General features: G+C 30.0%; 2 protein-coding genes across 2 annotated transcripts; one reads left to right on the forward strand and one right to left on the reverse strand.

The window, feature by feature from the left end:
- Window positions 1-10,183: 10,183 nt before the first annotated feature.
- On the forward strand, window positions 10,184-13,393 carry LOC102580473 (uncharacterized). Its single transcript, XM_006342483.2, has 2 exons — window positions 10,184-10,898; window positions 12,174-13,393. Exons 1-2 carry the CDS (start codon window positions 10,344-10,346, stop codon window positions 12,954-12,956), a joined length of 1,338 nt encoding a protein of 445 aa, XP_006342545.1. The 5' UTR covers window positions 10,184-10,343; the 3' UTR covers window positions 12,957-13,393.
- A 296-nt stretch (window positions 13,394-13,689) lies between these two features.
- LOC102580822 (Werner Syndrome-like exonuclease) lies at window positions 13,690-14,916 on the reverse strand. The gene has a single exon (XM_006342484.2). The coding sequence runs from the start codon at window positions 14,744-14,746 to the stop codon at window positions 14,084-14,086; it is 663 nt and encodes a 220-aa protein (XP_006342546.1). The 5' UTR covers window positions 14,747-14,916; the 3' UTR covers window positions 13,690-14,083.
- Window positions 14,917-15,124: the final 208 nt, after the last annotated feature.

A 15,124-nucleotide genomic window follows, 5' to 3' on the forward strand; every position in this document is an offset into this window, starting at 1 on the left:
TGGAGGATATTCGGGATGCAGATCCCTCCTTGTACAGTAGCTAGAAGAAGATACTCGAGATGGATCCTGAGACGGTGGATCAAGATATACTTAGCTTGACCTTCGCTTATGATGTTGAAGAATTGGGGCCCAGAACAACAATCGAGCTTTGTCCCGATGGGAAAGATATTGTCGTGAACAGTAAGAATAGGAAGCAGTATGTTAATCTCCTTATTCAACATCGTTTTGTCATATCAATTGCTTCGCAGATAGCTCATTTTTCTCAAGGTTTTTCTGATATAACTACCTCAAGTATCAAAACTTCCTTGTTTCGGAGTTTATATCTTGAAGATCTTGACAAAATGTTTGATGGGAGTGGAGCTGCTATTTCTGTTGAAGATTGGAAAGCACATACCGATTACAATGGATACGAAGAAAATGATCATCAAATATCCTGGTTCTGGAAGGTCATATATCATCACATTATTTACAACTTCACACTTTAACCCGCTCTTTCTAACACATATTTATTTATTTTCTTTCCTTGCGTGCAGATAGTTAAGTGTATGTCTGCTGAGCAAAGAAAAGTGCTTCTTTTCTTCTGGACTTCTATAAGGTATCTACCTCTAGAGGGTTTTCGAGGTTTAGATTCTAGACTTTGCATCTCTAGAACCTCAGAGTCTTGTGAACACTTGCCTTCTGCACAAACATGCCTCCACCTGTTGCGTGTTCCTCCTTATTTTAACAGGGTTATGATGCAAAATCGACTCGAAATGATTACCCAAGAACATATTGGTTGCAGCTTTGGTAACCTGTGATTGAACTTGCACACTTAGTCAGTTTATACTGTTGTACTCAAGTGTAGAATATGCTTACCTATATAAAACTCTGACTTTTTTAATATAGAAGCAATGAATGTCATTCAATTTTAATTTCACCAAGCTTCAATATGTTTAACTTTTTTTCGTAACACAACTTTCTATGTAATAAAAGATTGATAACTGCATTTCCTTGTAATCATTCAAAAGTCAAATTAAACATGAGAAATCATGGGGGGGGAAATTAATTTCTAGAGTTTCACTTTTAATGATGGAAAAATTAAATCATATGAATATAACTTCAATTATACTATGGTCAAAGCTTTCATAAAGTTACATAATTGAAAATAGCCTAAAATCGCAATTGTTAGCAATCTGCAACATTTACATTATGTTGTTTGATTTAAATTAAGATATTTTCTTATTACCATATATAGTGTATATATATATAAGAGGAGGGTTCTGTCTTACCTCAAAATACAACACAACGATAAAAATTTATCCTTCGCAAAATTTACCATATAGGAGATTACTCATCATACACACCTAATCATATTCATAGGCATCCGATTAAATCTTTTTGCGATAATTTAGCTAAATTTGATTCGAAACATACAAAAATGTTAATATACATTTTTTTAAAATCAAATTTTACGCTTTAGACAATCTTTCTGATAATATTCTTTCCTTTACATAATAAAACATATCTACCTTATATTCTTTTCTTTTAAAATAAAAATCGAAGTTGTAGAGTTACACTGTGAAGAGAGATTGACATTAGAACCTGCAGCTTCGACACCTCTAGCCGTCTCATCACCCTGCAGTTTAAATCCTATTGGAATTTGGAACAGTTTGATACAACATTCACTTGCCCTGCAGGGAGATGAGAAGGTCGGGATGTCGAGGTTGCAGGTTCTAGTGTCAACCATGTCTTTGAAAAGGGGGTGTCGAGGCTAGTTTGGTCTTTTTTATTCTTTTTTCTTTTTAATAAATTATAAATATTATCATTAAACAAATAAATACACGCACTCTAGAGATTCAGACCACCTTCCATAAAGGGAGCCCAATCCCTAAGGCCTTAAAAAAAAACTTATTACAATTTTCTGTTGTCAGTAATTAATCTTGTTTAATTATAAAACTGTTGGATCATGGTTCCCCAAATAGCAATTGAAACTCTTCTTTTACTTGTTTCTAGTGTCTCTCATTGATCAAGAATAAGTACTATTGTTCAACATTACCTCTTTTAATTTGTAGAATAATTCTTTTGATAAATTTTCAATATCATTTTTATATTTGTTCATATTATGTGAACAAGCAGTAATATAAAATAATGTTAAGTATTAAATTGTCAAATTATCAATTATGAAAACAAAAAATTGTGATATTATGTTTGTAGTCACTATTCACGCATTATGACCGTAGAATTTTATTTGATGACTTAAATTGTCGACGCCAATATCAAGTTACTACATATAATTCATGATGGTTATTCTATAGTAGTATTATTTTTCTAAAAATGATAAATACTTTAAAGGTATCAAAATTATGAATTAAAAGTATTTTGTCATTAAAGAGAGGAGATTTAGAGACGATAGGTGTCAATTAAAATGATCTCAAATTGTAGATCTATTAATGAAAGTTTAATTACAATCGTAGACATTTAAAGAATATGTACATATAATGAGTCTTAATTATATTTATGATTGATTTGTTTATGATTTTTTGACACTTTAAACTTAATTATGATTTTCTGATATACATCAATAGTTTTCTATTTTTCAAATAGATGTACACATTATTATTTTGAGATATTATAGAATAAGTCTTAATGAAATATTATTGTGGACTATAATAGTAAATGTCTTATAGCTTATGAGCATGGTTGATAGGTTGCTGATGTTGTAGTATATAGAAGCAATTATGTAGCACAAAATTATGTATAACCGTCATAATTCACATTAATAATTTTTCATATTATGGTATGTATGATGGACATAATAGAAAATGAATGTGTCATCAAATATTGGTGTTATGTGGTCATTATGTCAAGTGAGAAAATGTTAAGACTTTTTATTAATCAGTGTGTAGCCTAAATAATAGAAAACACATTACTAATATTTAATGAAGAATAAATTTTGTATGTTAGATCGATTATTTGATAAACGTACTTAAATAATAAATCTTAACTTTTATATACTGGTCTTCCCTCCACTAATTAAGGTTACCATATGCTTTATATGTTTTCAATCACAGATCGTTGTGGTAAGTAAGACTAATACAATAACGTAGAAATCAATTTCATTACGCTTTCACTTTGTGGATAATGTCTTTCGCTTCAGATAAACACTTTATAGCGTTTTTGTATAAAATTATCATATTCAATTAAAAAATCCTGATATGGATTAAATTTAAGTTTACATATTCAATCAAAAGAAATAAGCGGTCATATTAAAAGACGTTTTGACTAAGATCAATCAATTTTAAAAGGTTCTTCTTATCATTTAATTAATGGGCAAAAAACTTAAGTATACACCTTAAGTACCTTAATTACTACTATATAACAATACTTTTTTTTCCACTTATATAGCAATAGTTTTTTTACAAAATTAGAATTATTTTTTTTTAAAAAGAAACGTAGAATTAGATTTTATTTTTTAAAAAAAAAAACGTAGAACGAGTCTGCCATATTATCACATATCCCTTAATTTTCTCCAATTATTTTACCTTCCCTGATTTACTCAGATTTGTTAAATATTCTCTCTCATGAAGAGAGGTTTCTAACAAAAATAAAACTCCTTGACTACTCTGATCAACTATTGAAAATGGATGGTATGTGAATAAAAATGATTGAATTGATTTTTTTTTACGTTGTTGATATATTTGATTTTTCTCACCATATGTGTTTAATGTTTTTGATAATTAGCCGTTTGTTTATATTGTACTTTGTTGTGGTGTAATATAAAATTTATATAATTTCATTAATAGCATGATACATCGATTGGATGAATTTTATTGTTGAATAAACATTAAATATTGGTAATAGTTTTTGGTATAATATTAGGGTTTTGTTATATTATTAGGTTTTTGGTGGTATAGAATATAAACTTTTGGTTACTGTGTGTATAAAACAATACAACTTAAGTATGCATGCTGGCATCAAAACGGTTTAATTGGTATGTTGCATATGTTATATTAACAGCAAAAATCAATATGATGTTATTGTTAATATTTAGAGGTTATATAAAGACCAACTTCAAGTTAAAATTCTGATACGTGTATTGGTGTATCTAATTAAAAAAAAAAATTGGTATGTGATCAGATGTAATTGGTATGGTACATGCCTTATATAAAGAACATAAATAAATAATTTGTTTTTGTGTGTGATATTTTGTTATTGATATTTTTTAAGGCCTTATACAATATATCAAGTTCAATCAATATTTTGATATGTGTGTTGGTGAATTTGTTTGTCTGATTGGTGTGATAACAAATTTTATATCTTAATTTTCAAATACTTATGATATGTGTTTTGGTGTAATTAGTAATTTTTTGACCCTGTGTAAAAACCAAGTTAAAAATTAATATTTTTGTACATATTATAGCTAACAAAATTAATGAATTATGTGTTGTTTATAATGCTTAATGATGGTGTAGATGATTTCGTTTAGTTGATCTTGTGTATTATATTTTTTATAAAAATCAAATTTCATATCAAGTTTATTATGTAGTTTTTGTTGGGGTGAATAAATACAATGACATTTGGTATGTGATTTGGTGTAAATTATTTTGTGTAATTGATATTATGAATAATGTTTTGGTGTGTGATTTAGTATGTGAAATAGTAAGTTATTTGGTAAGTGAAATTGTGGTGTCTGATTTGGTAAATTTTTTGGTGTCAGATTTAATAAGTTTTTTGGTATCTGATTTGATAAGTGTTGCTGTAAATATTATCGTACATCAGATTGGTGTATTAATTTACCTGAATTGATTTATATAACATGTTTAAAGAAATATTGAGTTGCATACTTTAGTGTAGATGACAGTGTAAATTATGTTTTGGTAAGTCATTTGGTAACTGATAGTTACCAATTGTGGTACATGATTTGGTGACAATGTATTTGTGGTGTATTAATTTGCCTAATTTGGTATATATAACATGTTTAAATAAATATTGAGTTGGCTAATTTGTGTGGTGAAATTGATAGTCTGAATTATGATTTTATAAACACCATAAGCAATCTCAAAGGTATTATGTAGTTTTGTTTTTGGTGAAAATGTTGGTCTGACAACTACTTAAAAACAACACCCGTATGTATACCATCAATTCCCATACTAACCACCAATAATTAATACCAACATATATATACATATATATAAAGCTAAGTGACCATTATTATAAACTGTGTAATTTAATTTATGTATGAAATGCATTCTGCTAAGTTATGAAGTTGATTGATAATTTGTAATTTTATACAGGTAATTACATGAATTATGATATCGAAGGAGTGATGTATGATGCAAACACCAAATACGAAGGCTTGATGCATACTATATCTTCTCAATTGGGTGTGGACACGACCATGTTTCATTTAGAACTCAAATACGTCGTGAATGATCCATCTCCACCAATGAAGAGTCATAACGATATGGGTGTCCAAGTTTATTTAGATCAAAAGAGATTCAATTTAGAGTTAAATAATTACCTTTTTACGCGATTTTTCTAATGCTTTAGAATCTGTATTTAATCTTAATCTTTTGAAAATTGCATTTAATCTTCAAAATCACTATCATGTTGATAGTTTTCAGAAATAGAAGCTTCATTCGCCTTTTCTTTATGCAATGGTGCAAGAATTATAAAACGCAATAATGGAGAAACAGAAGAAACACAACAATGGAGAAACAGAAAAAAAGAAGGAAAATTGTTGGGTTTTAACATGTGTGAATGAAAAATGAAGAGTTGCGACTTTTATGAAGAGTTGTGACTTTGATGAAAAGTTGCGACTTTTATGAAGAGTTGTGACTTTTATGAAAAGTTGCAACTTTTATGAAAAAGTTGTGATTTTTATGAAAAGTTGTGACTTTTATGAAAGGTGGTGACCTTTCCGAAAGATTGTAACTTTTCCAAAGGTTTGTTACCTTTCCGGTAAGGCACAATAAGAACTTTTTCACACTACCCTTTGTTTTCTATAAATTGAGGAATTTCCTCTCATTTTAAATAGAATTTTTCTGGACTTCTTCTACTACTAAATCTAGTATTCTAAGTGTACTTTACTGCCATTAAGTGGCTCGCTGACACCAGCGTTTTGGGTATCAATACACTGGTGATTGAGATCATTCTATCATGGGAGGACATATTCCAAATCAAACCTCGGATACTAGAGGGGAATAATTTCCTTAAGGGGACACTGTGCATTCGGTGGGCTTGATCTTCTTTCTGATTTTCCAAATTCTGGTATGTGTTACAAATTTTAGATTTGTGAATTAATTTATGTTCTTCTATTCTTCATTGGTTCATTAAACTTTGGTAACTTCGTGTTTCTGCAAAGTTTGTTGGAATCAGTAAGATTCTTTAAACACAGATTGACAACAATTCTTCTTTAAGAAAAAATATTTCGTATATTTTTTCTAATTTGTTCCTGATTCTAGTTTCTCTACTAGTTTTAATTTTCTAGTTGTGAAAATGTTCTTAAACTTTATTGTGTCTTACCAAGTTCTTCAAAGTTTTGTTGTAAGTATATTAGGAATACAAGATGAACAACAAAGAGAAGGAAGAATTCTAAATAGCGTGACTAACTAGGGAAGGAGTAATATTGAAAAGAGTATAAGTATGTTCTTTTTACCTTACCTAGATTGTATCATATAAGGAATAAAAATAAAAATAAAAATTATATTAAATTAAATATCAGTCACTTGTAAAATTAAGAAATAATGATGGAAGTAACGTGTCGAATTAAAAAACTCAAGTATATCAATATTTTACTTTTACCTTACCTAGATTGCATCACATAATAATAATAATAATAATAAAAATAATTATTTATCAAAGGAAGTAACGTGTCGAATTAAAAAACATCCATAAATTTAGGCACAAATTCCTATAAGGAGGGAGAGAGAAAATTCGGAAACTGAATAATTAACTTAAATTAAAAAATTAATTAATTTGTTAAGTTTGTAATTTTAAAACTATATTTGTAATTAAATATAAGTATATGTATATACGGTTAATTAAAAACTTAAGTTGTATATTATAGTAATTTTTCCTTAATTAAATCCATTTTTTCCCAACATCCTAAATTGAAAATCTAGATATTAATCTTGAAAGATTAAGAACCATTTATATTTATAAACACAATTTGTAGATTATAAATATCCTTATGTTGGGAAAATGATGACTAATTAAGTAGCCTCTTTTAAATAATCATGAGTTTGCTGTATATTAACACCCTCATGTTGGAAAAAATGATGATTAATTTTTTAATTCCTTTCATCTCAAGCATACATGTGATTTCAGCTATTTATTATTTTTGGTAATCATGTGATTTCAACTGACATTAAAGTAATTTGCATTTTTGTAAATGTAATAGTGTAACATTAAATCAGAACTTTTTTTGGATATAATTTACAACTTTTGTTTTACCCTTTCTTTTTTTTTGGATATTTCATTCACGTTTATAATTCTATTTAAATACATATTTTATCAGAAAATTGTAATATTGTTTTAGAGGGAGTTTTGAGGTCTATACACTGACAACGTAATCAATTTTTTTAATTTTTTATAATATACTCAATTTCTTAGTATAATGTATACAATCAATATATATTATTTTTTGTGAAAAAGAAACCCCCAAGAGAAATCGAGTTCATCATTAATGAGTTTAGAATTTGACTTTTGAATATTAAAAATATTATGGCGGAAAGTGTTCTCCTTTAATTGAGCTTTGCGCTATGCACATTCAAATTAATTAAATCATCAAATATCGTATGAAAATCGTCTCTATTAGAAATAAATATTTTTTCTCTAATAGAGACGATTTTCTATTGTTAATGAAAGATTTATTTTATAAAACATAATTCTTTTTTTTTTATTAACTTTTCGTCAAATCACCTCATTAAAAAAACACATCGTGGAAATGAAATATTGAAAGCTTTTGAATTTATCTGTGTGACAAAACTATTACTGTTATTTTTCTAATGAAATTTTTTTGAATGAAAAATAGTAATTTTTTAGTAGTGTGTAAATGGTTCCTTTTTGGGAAAAAAAATCATCAAATATCTAACGTTCACGTAGGAGCTCGACTAATCCGATACGCAAATGATAATACTTGATTTAATGCAAGCTCTTCAATAATTTAGTGTCCATAATTGAAACGTCTAACAATTAGCATCCCTATTAGGGAAATAGTGTGTAATTATAATAATGTAGACGTGGCAATATTCCTATACCATATTTATTATTTTATAATTGTTTGGTCAAATAATTAATTGTTGTAGTCCTACATTATATGATTAATTAGTACATACTTGCCTTGGAAAATTAATTAATTAATTAATTTTAAGTCGTATGTGAGCACCACTGTCGTCGTCATATTTTATAAAAATAAAAATAGCAACTATATACTATATTAGATTACTGTAAAATATTAGTTGTTCACGTGATTTCATGTTTTCAGACCTATATTCTCCCCTATATTCACTGAAACAGTAATTGTAATTAGTGCAATTAAAAATTCTTTAAGAAAGTATTTACTTTATTCGTAAATTATTGATATACTTGAGTTGGAGATTTTTCGAAAAGAATATTTCTACTTTCACAATATAATAGTAAGGTATGCTTACATTGTATCATCTTCAGATTCTACTTAGTAAAATTTCATTGTATATGTTGTTATTATTGTTGTCCAAGTGATTGAGTTTATCGAAGATAATTTCTCTACTTTATATAAGGTAAAGATAAGATTTGTGAATATCTATGTTTTTTAATATCTATTAATAAAATTATACCAATATATTATTGTTGTTGTTGCGGTAAGTATCTAGGAATATTTGCTAAATTTATTTTTTATTTATTCTATAGTCTACATTGAAGGAAAAATCAAAGTGGACAATAGGCCATGAGATCACTAGATTGAAATTGTTCTAGTCTATTGGCCATTGATGAGACATTAATTGGTTATTTGGTTGGTGAAATAATAAGTAATAATTTTAAATATATATATATATATATATATGTATATATATATAATTTTTTTAATTTCGTGTTTTTGATTATATGTATTAGTTAATTTAAAATAATTATATTTTATTTCACTATTTATTATTTTATTTATTTATAAAAATAGGATAATTAATCACAATCATAATATATACTTAGTTTATTCTATTCTGCATATCAAACGAATAATATTTTTTATTGATTTGAACTAAAAATAATTATTTTTAATATTAAAAGGTCTTATGGTAGATGTTAAAAGTATGTACTCTTTTTTATACGATCATATTATTTATCAAGATAACATGTGGAAGAAAATACTCTTATAAAAAGTTTTTTGGATTATCTCTTTAAAATACTTTCCCAATTAATCGATGTCGACAAAAAAATTCCACGAGACAAAATTTAAAGATTTTGAATAATTGAGTTTTAGGTAACTTATCAATATTTCAAACTTTTGTTACAATAATTGTATTTTTAAAATAAAAAGTCATTTTTTTCATTCACCCTCTGATACTTGTATTAGATTAATGAAGAGCTCTCGAGTTTCGACTTTTGGGTATGAAGTCATCTTTGTTAGAAAATGTTTTATTTTTTAACGTGAAATTTTCTAGTGCGAATTTAAATTTAGTTAGGCTTCAATGTGGGTATCGGATGGGAAACAAAAAAAAAGTAGAGTTTTGATTGTTGGAATAATAATACAAAGTCCAAATAGAAATTCTAAGTTGTTTAAGATTTGTTATTTGATACTTATTTATTTAATTTATGTCTAGAGTTTATATTCATTTGTTCTAGTTTATATTATAATATACATTTTCTAGTTCTGGCTATTTTCAATAGAGAAAAACAGAAAAATCCTTATAGTGAGATTCAAAGAGTTTCGCGCTCTTATCTAATCGATAAAAATATCTTATTCATCCTGCTACGACTCTTCCGATAAAAATGCTTCATCAACAAGTTATATATATTTTTCATTAACTAAAATTAAAAGAGAGATAGATTGATATTTACTATATTTATACTTTCCTAATTGCTTTGTGGAACACATTTTATATTTGAATTTAACTTCTCACAAAATATCCTACACACAATTTACTAAAAAAAAAAAAAAAAAAAATTTTATTTTTTTTACTATAATTATTATCATCATCCTTATCATATTCACATTTTATTTAAAACCAGTCAGAAAAAAAAAAAGTTAGAAGCATTCAACGTTTACTTCATGATTCAACAATATGGAAAAAGCAAAGGAAATATCCTTTCATCAATAGTAGTTGAAAAGTCACCATTATTTCATTGTTAAATTCAATTTTCTGCGAAGAAATTTCTGGTTAAAGATGAACGAAACTCGAAATATGACGAATATTTTGAGAAATCCTTCAAAATTTCTTCATCGATGTAGTAAATGGATTTCAGATCTCAATTTGAAGAAGTTATTGTTGATATTACCACCAATTTTGTTCATTGTTTATGTGTTTTACTCTTCTGTTGGTGGAGGAACTGTTGCAGTATTCAATCCTTTCTCAAATTCAAAATCAACTATCAGTTACGTTCCCGGAGGAGAATATGATTTTCCGGCGAGATTTGCAGATGAATCGGAGAAGAAACGGAAGAAGGAGGAGCTGGATCGATCGAGAATAGCTGTGTGTTTAGTAGGTGGGGCCCGGAGGTTTGAACTTACTGGGCCTTCAATTATCCAGAAAATTTTGAAAGTTTATCCGAATTCTGATCTGTTTCTTCATAGTCCATTGGATTCTAAAGCTTATAAGCTTTCATTGTTGAAATCTGTTCGGAGAATCGCCGGCGTTAGGATTTTCCGGCCACAAAATATACCGGAAACTGAGTCACAACTCCGAGTTCTTACAGCTCAAAACTCACCTAATGGAATACAGGTATTTGTTCTTCGTTTTTTTTTTTTTAATTTATTAATTTTTTTAAAAATAATTAACAAATTTTTTTGAATTAGAAAAAGAGTATTTGTTTGTTAGGATGGAAACAAAGAGATAATGGTGGCGTTTTCGTTGCTTCTAACGCAATTCTAAAAAAAGCTTTTTAATGGAAGTTGAGAGGTGGTTTTAGCTGGCTGCTGTCATGTTATTAGTTGGCAATAGACAAATTTTTTTAGGTAATTATCGAGGCGAAAATGGCTCTCTCGATTGTTGAGTTCACGTGAACTTGTAATCAACGTCATGGATTATAGCTCATGCTTTCGAAAGTCGCTTCAGATAGATCATCGACTCAAGAGTATGATTTTTTTATTTTCTTTTTTGTTAAGGGGATGATCGTTCTAAGACTAGTTTTCATGTAGATTTATGACTTTGCATTAAAGGTTTGACCTATCGATTAATGATTTTGGTGGAAATTTTAGTGGTAGAGTACGAAAAAGCTAGTTGATTTTTTTTTATTTATTTAAGTTTTGATGGGGGGAAGTTATTTAATATTATGATTGGAAAAGTTGAAAAGTGTTTATAAGTTTGATTCCAACATTGCTATTATAAAACAAAGATGACTTTTCAAAGGGAGGTTTTGGGGTTAGTTGAGAATCAATGTATCTAATGTTTAATTATGTGAATTAAAACATCAATAATTATATTAAATTATTAAAGTAGCTTTTTATGGTTTAAAAAAAAAAATTGTGTAAGTTTCTTTTTTCATACTAAAAGTTAGGTTGGAAATTTTTTTGTATGATTTCACTATAAAGATGAAAAAAGATTCTAGAGTCAGGTTGAAGATAAATGCATTAATATGTAACTTTTAAAATAATATTAATGTTGCTACCCTTAGGGAGAAGCATGAAGTATTTGCTTGTAAAATTTTGTTTGGTGTAAATTTGGCAACCAATAGAAGTACAAAACCAAAATCCAAATGGTCTTTGACAAATTAAATATCTAATAGGTGGGTCTAGATTAGGTAAAAATGACACTTTCAACAAAAATATTTTCTTAGGATTAGGTGATATTGATGATGAAGAAAATAACTTCTTTCTTCGGTACTTATATTAGGATTTTGATTAATCTGAATTCGTTATGGGTGTAGCCCATTAAAGCGGAAAATGCTATTTTTTCCATGTGTCATATCTATCATCAATGCTACTTTTACGGGCAATAACATATATTAATTTGGTTTGGCATAAACAATCAGTGAATCCAAAATGTTACCAATTGCAGGGGTTGCTGCAATATTTCAATTTGGTAGAGGGTTGTTTGACAATGATCCAAGACTATCAAAAACAGAACAACTTCACATACGACTGGATAGTCCGAACTCGAGTTGATGGCTACTGGTCTTCACCACTAGGCCCCGAAAACTTCATCCCTGGGCACTACCTCGTCCCTCCAGGTTCCTCCTACGGAGGCCTGAACGATCGTTTTGGCGTTGGTGACTATAACACGTCTGTGATCGCTCTTTCAAGGCTCTCCATGATACCCCAGCTTGATTTAGCAGGGCGTATTCAGCTCAACTCAGAAAGTGCATTCAAAGCCCAACTTACAACTCAACAAGTTCCTTACCTAACTATGCGCCTTCCATTTTGTGTGGTAACGGACCGTCAGTACGAATTTCCACCATCCCATTATGGTGTACCAGTTGCAGCGCTTTCTAGTCGAGGTCCCTTGAGTGGGGCCAAATGCCGGCCGTGCACGCCCGCGTGCACCGGGTCGTGCGTTGAGGTTGCCATGAATAGACTAGATAAAGGATGGAGTTGGACGGATTGGGCTAATAACTCGCTCGAGCTATGTGATGCTCGCGCTGAATGGGAGAGCGGGTGGGAGAGAGTTTTCGACAGAGTGGCGGGGAAAAAACTTGCTGCAGCTAGAAGAAGAATTGATGGAATGAAATTGGATCAATGTGTGAGGGAATTTGCTGAGATGAAGAATAAAACTTCACATTGGGAGGCTCCATCAGGAACAGAAATTTGTAGTTTAGGTTTGTTGGATTCTCCCAAAAGGTAAAAAAAGGAACCGGTCCTTTCGAGCTTCTAGTTCTTCTGGATTGCAGCCCACGAGGGCACTCTGAAGGTAAAAGAAATAACCGGTCTTCGAGCTTCTAGTTCTTCTGAATTGCAGCCCACGAGGGCACTCTGAAGGTAAAAGAAGGAACCGGTCTTCGAGCTTTTAGTTCTTCTGGGTTGCAGCCCACGAGGGCACTTTGGATCAACCTTTAAACGCGCTCGGCCTTAGTATATTAGTATTAAGTTACTATATATTGTTTGATTTCTTGAAAAAAGTCCTTTTACACGTAGTAGGATTTTGAATAGTTCTTATAAATGATAGAAGTGCTAGATCAACTTAATGAAATATATAGTAAATGGGAGAAAGCTGATGTCCTTAATTTGGTACTTGTATTTATTTTGCGTATTTGATTTTTGATATGTGATATGTTTACTTAAGTCGAGAGTCTATCAAATAACGTACTACATACACACATAACCTCTTCAGATTCCACTAGGTATGTTGTTGTAAACTATGATAGTATTATAAAAGTATAGATCACATTTACTTATCATTTAATAATCTTATTTTATTACTATCTTTTTATATCCATTTATCCTTCAAATAAGTTTATACGTGACATTAAAAAAAATACGTAACAACTCTAAAATAAGGTGTAATGGATTTCGTGAAAATCTGTGATTTGAGATTTTACCAATATTCTATTAAATAGAAGTAATTCAACATCATTCGGTAAGGATCAATCTAAACCAACCCATCATATTATGTATACATTCAACATGCCAACTATTAAACAACTTATTAGAAATACAAGACAGTCAATCAGAAATGTCACGAAATCCCCCAAGACAGCCAATCAGAAATGTCACGAAATCCGCTGCTCTTCAGGGGTGCTCTCAGCGTCGAGGAACATGTACTAGAGTGTATGTGCGACTCGTTTAGATCGTGAGCTGGCAAAAAAAAACAAGAAAACTACTTTTACAGTATGTAAATAAATACGCTTCAAATCCATTTAACAACATTAGACTAAAACTTCACCCATGTGTTTTCCCTCTCTACTATCCATAACCAGAAATTCGAAATAGTCGGATTCTAATATCTTCGTAAGAAGAACCCAGAAGAAAGTTTTAGGAGCCAGAAGCAGAAGCAGAAGCAGCAGCAGCACCAACATTCAAGTGCCTAGCAATTTCAGAAGAAACAAAAGCATCAAGACAAGCATACTGAACTTGATTCAAACTCAACCATTCACTATCCCATCTACCCATAGTAACAGATTTAGGCTTAACAATTTCCTTCCCCAGAACAACATTGCACAGTTCCTTCAACCCAGCATTCTTCAAATTCTTCATACCATAAACATCAGCAGCAATTCCTCTCAAATCCACCACATTCTTCACATTCAGCTCATAATCCTCCAACAATTTCTCCACATCGCTCTCAATTCCAATTCCAACGAAATCATACTCCCGATTCCCGAGGAAATTGAACAGAGACTCCGGGATTGATCGACAGTAGAGGAGTTGGATGATGAGGCAACGCCGATCAACGCAGATCTGGAGAACGGCGACCGGGTTTTGCTGGTTGCGGTGGAAGTTAGGACGCCATTCCACGTCAAGTCCCGCGATGAGACGGCGATTGCCGGAGTGAGAAGATTCAGTTTCGGAGATCCATTGAGTGATGATATCGGGATCGGGAGTTACCATTGTTTTGATTACATCGCTGTGGAAGTGAACGTCGAAGAGGTCATAGCGATTGTCTTGCTCCTCTTTGTCGACGATACGGAGATTCATGGCGGCGATTTCACCGGAGAAGCTTAGAGAAATCACCGGTGAGGGTTTTGACTAAAGAGAAATTGAGTGGACTTGATGTGAAAGTATTGTTAACCGTAGGGATTAAATACTAATTTTCATACTTTCACCAAATATTTAGCTAAAATTGTCCCTCATTTATGATTACAAATCTATTTTGATCTTTTAAATATAACTATGAGTCTCTTTAATCCCTAAAGTTTTTTAAACTCATAATTTTACCATCATATTTTAGAGATGTTTATTTTGTGAAACAAACCAATTAAGTTTGAAGATATGAGTTTTGACTAATTGTTTTCAATCTTGATGAAGATATAATAAAATGTTAACCACATTTTGTATTTATATTTATCAACATGT

Source organism: Solanum tuberosum, unplaced genomic scaffold (assembly GCF_000226075.1).
Source record: "Solanum tuberosum cultivar DM 1-3 516 R44 unplaced genomic scaffold, SolTub_3.0 scf00034, whole genome shotgun sequence".
NCBI classification, from domain to species: domain Eukaryota; kingdom Viridiplantae; phylum Streptophyta; class Magnoliopsida; order Solanales; family Solanaceae; genus Solanum; species Solanum tuberosum.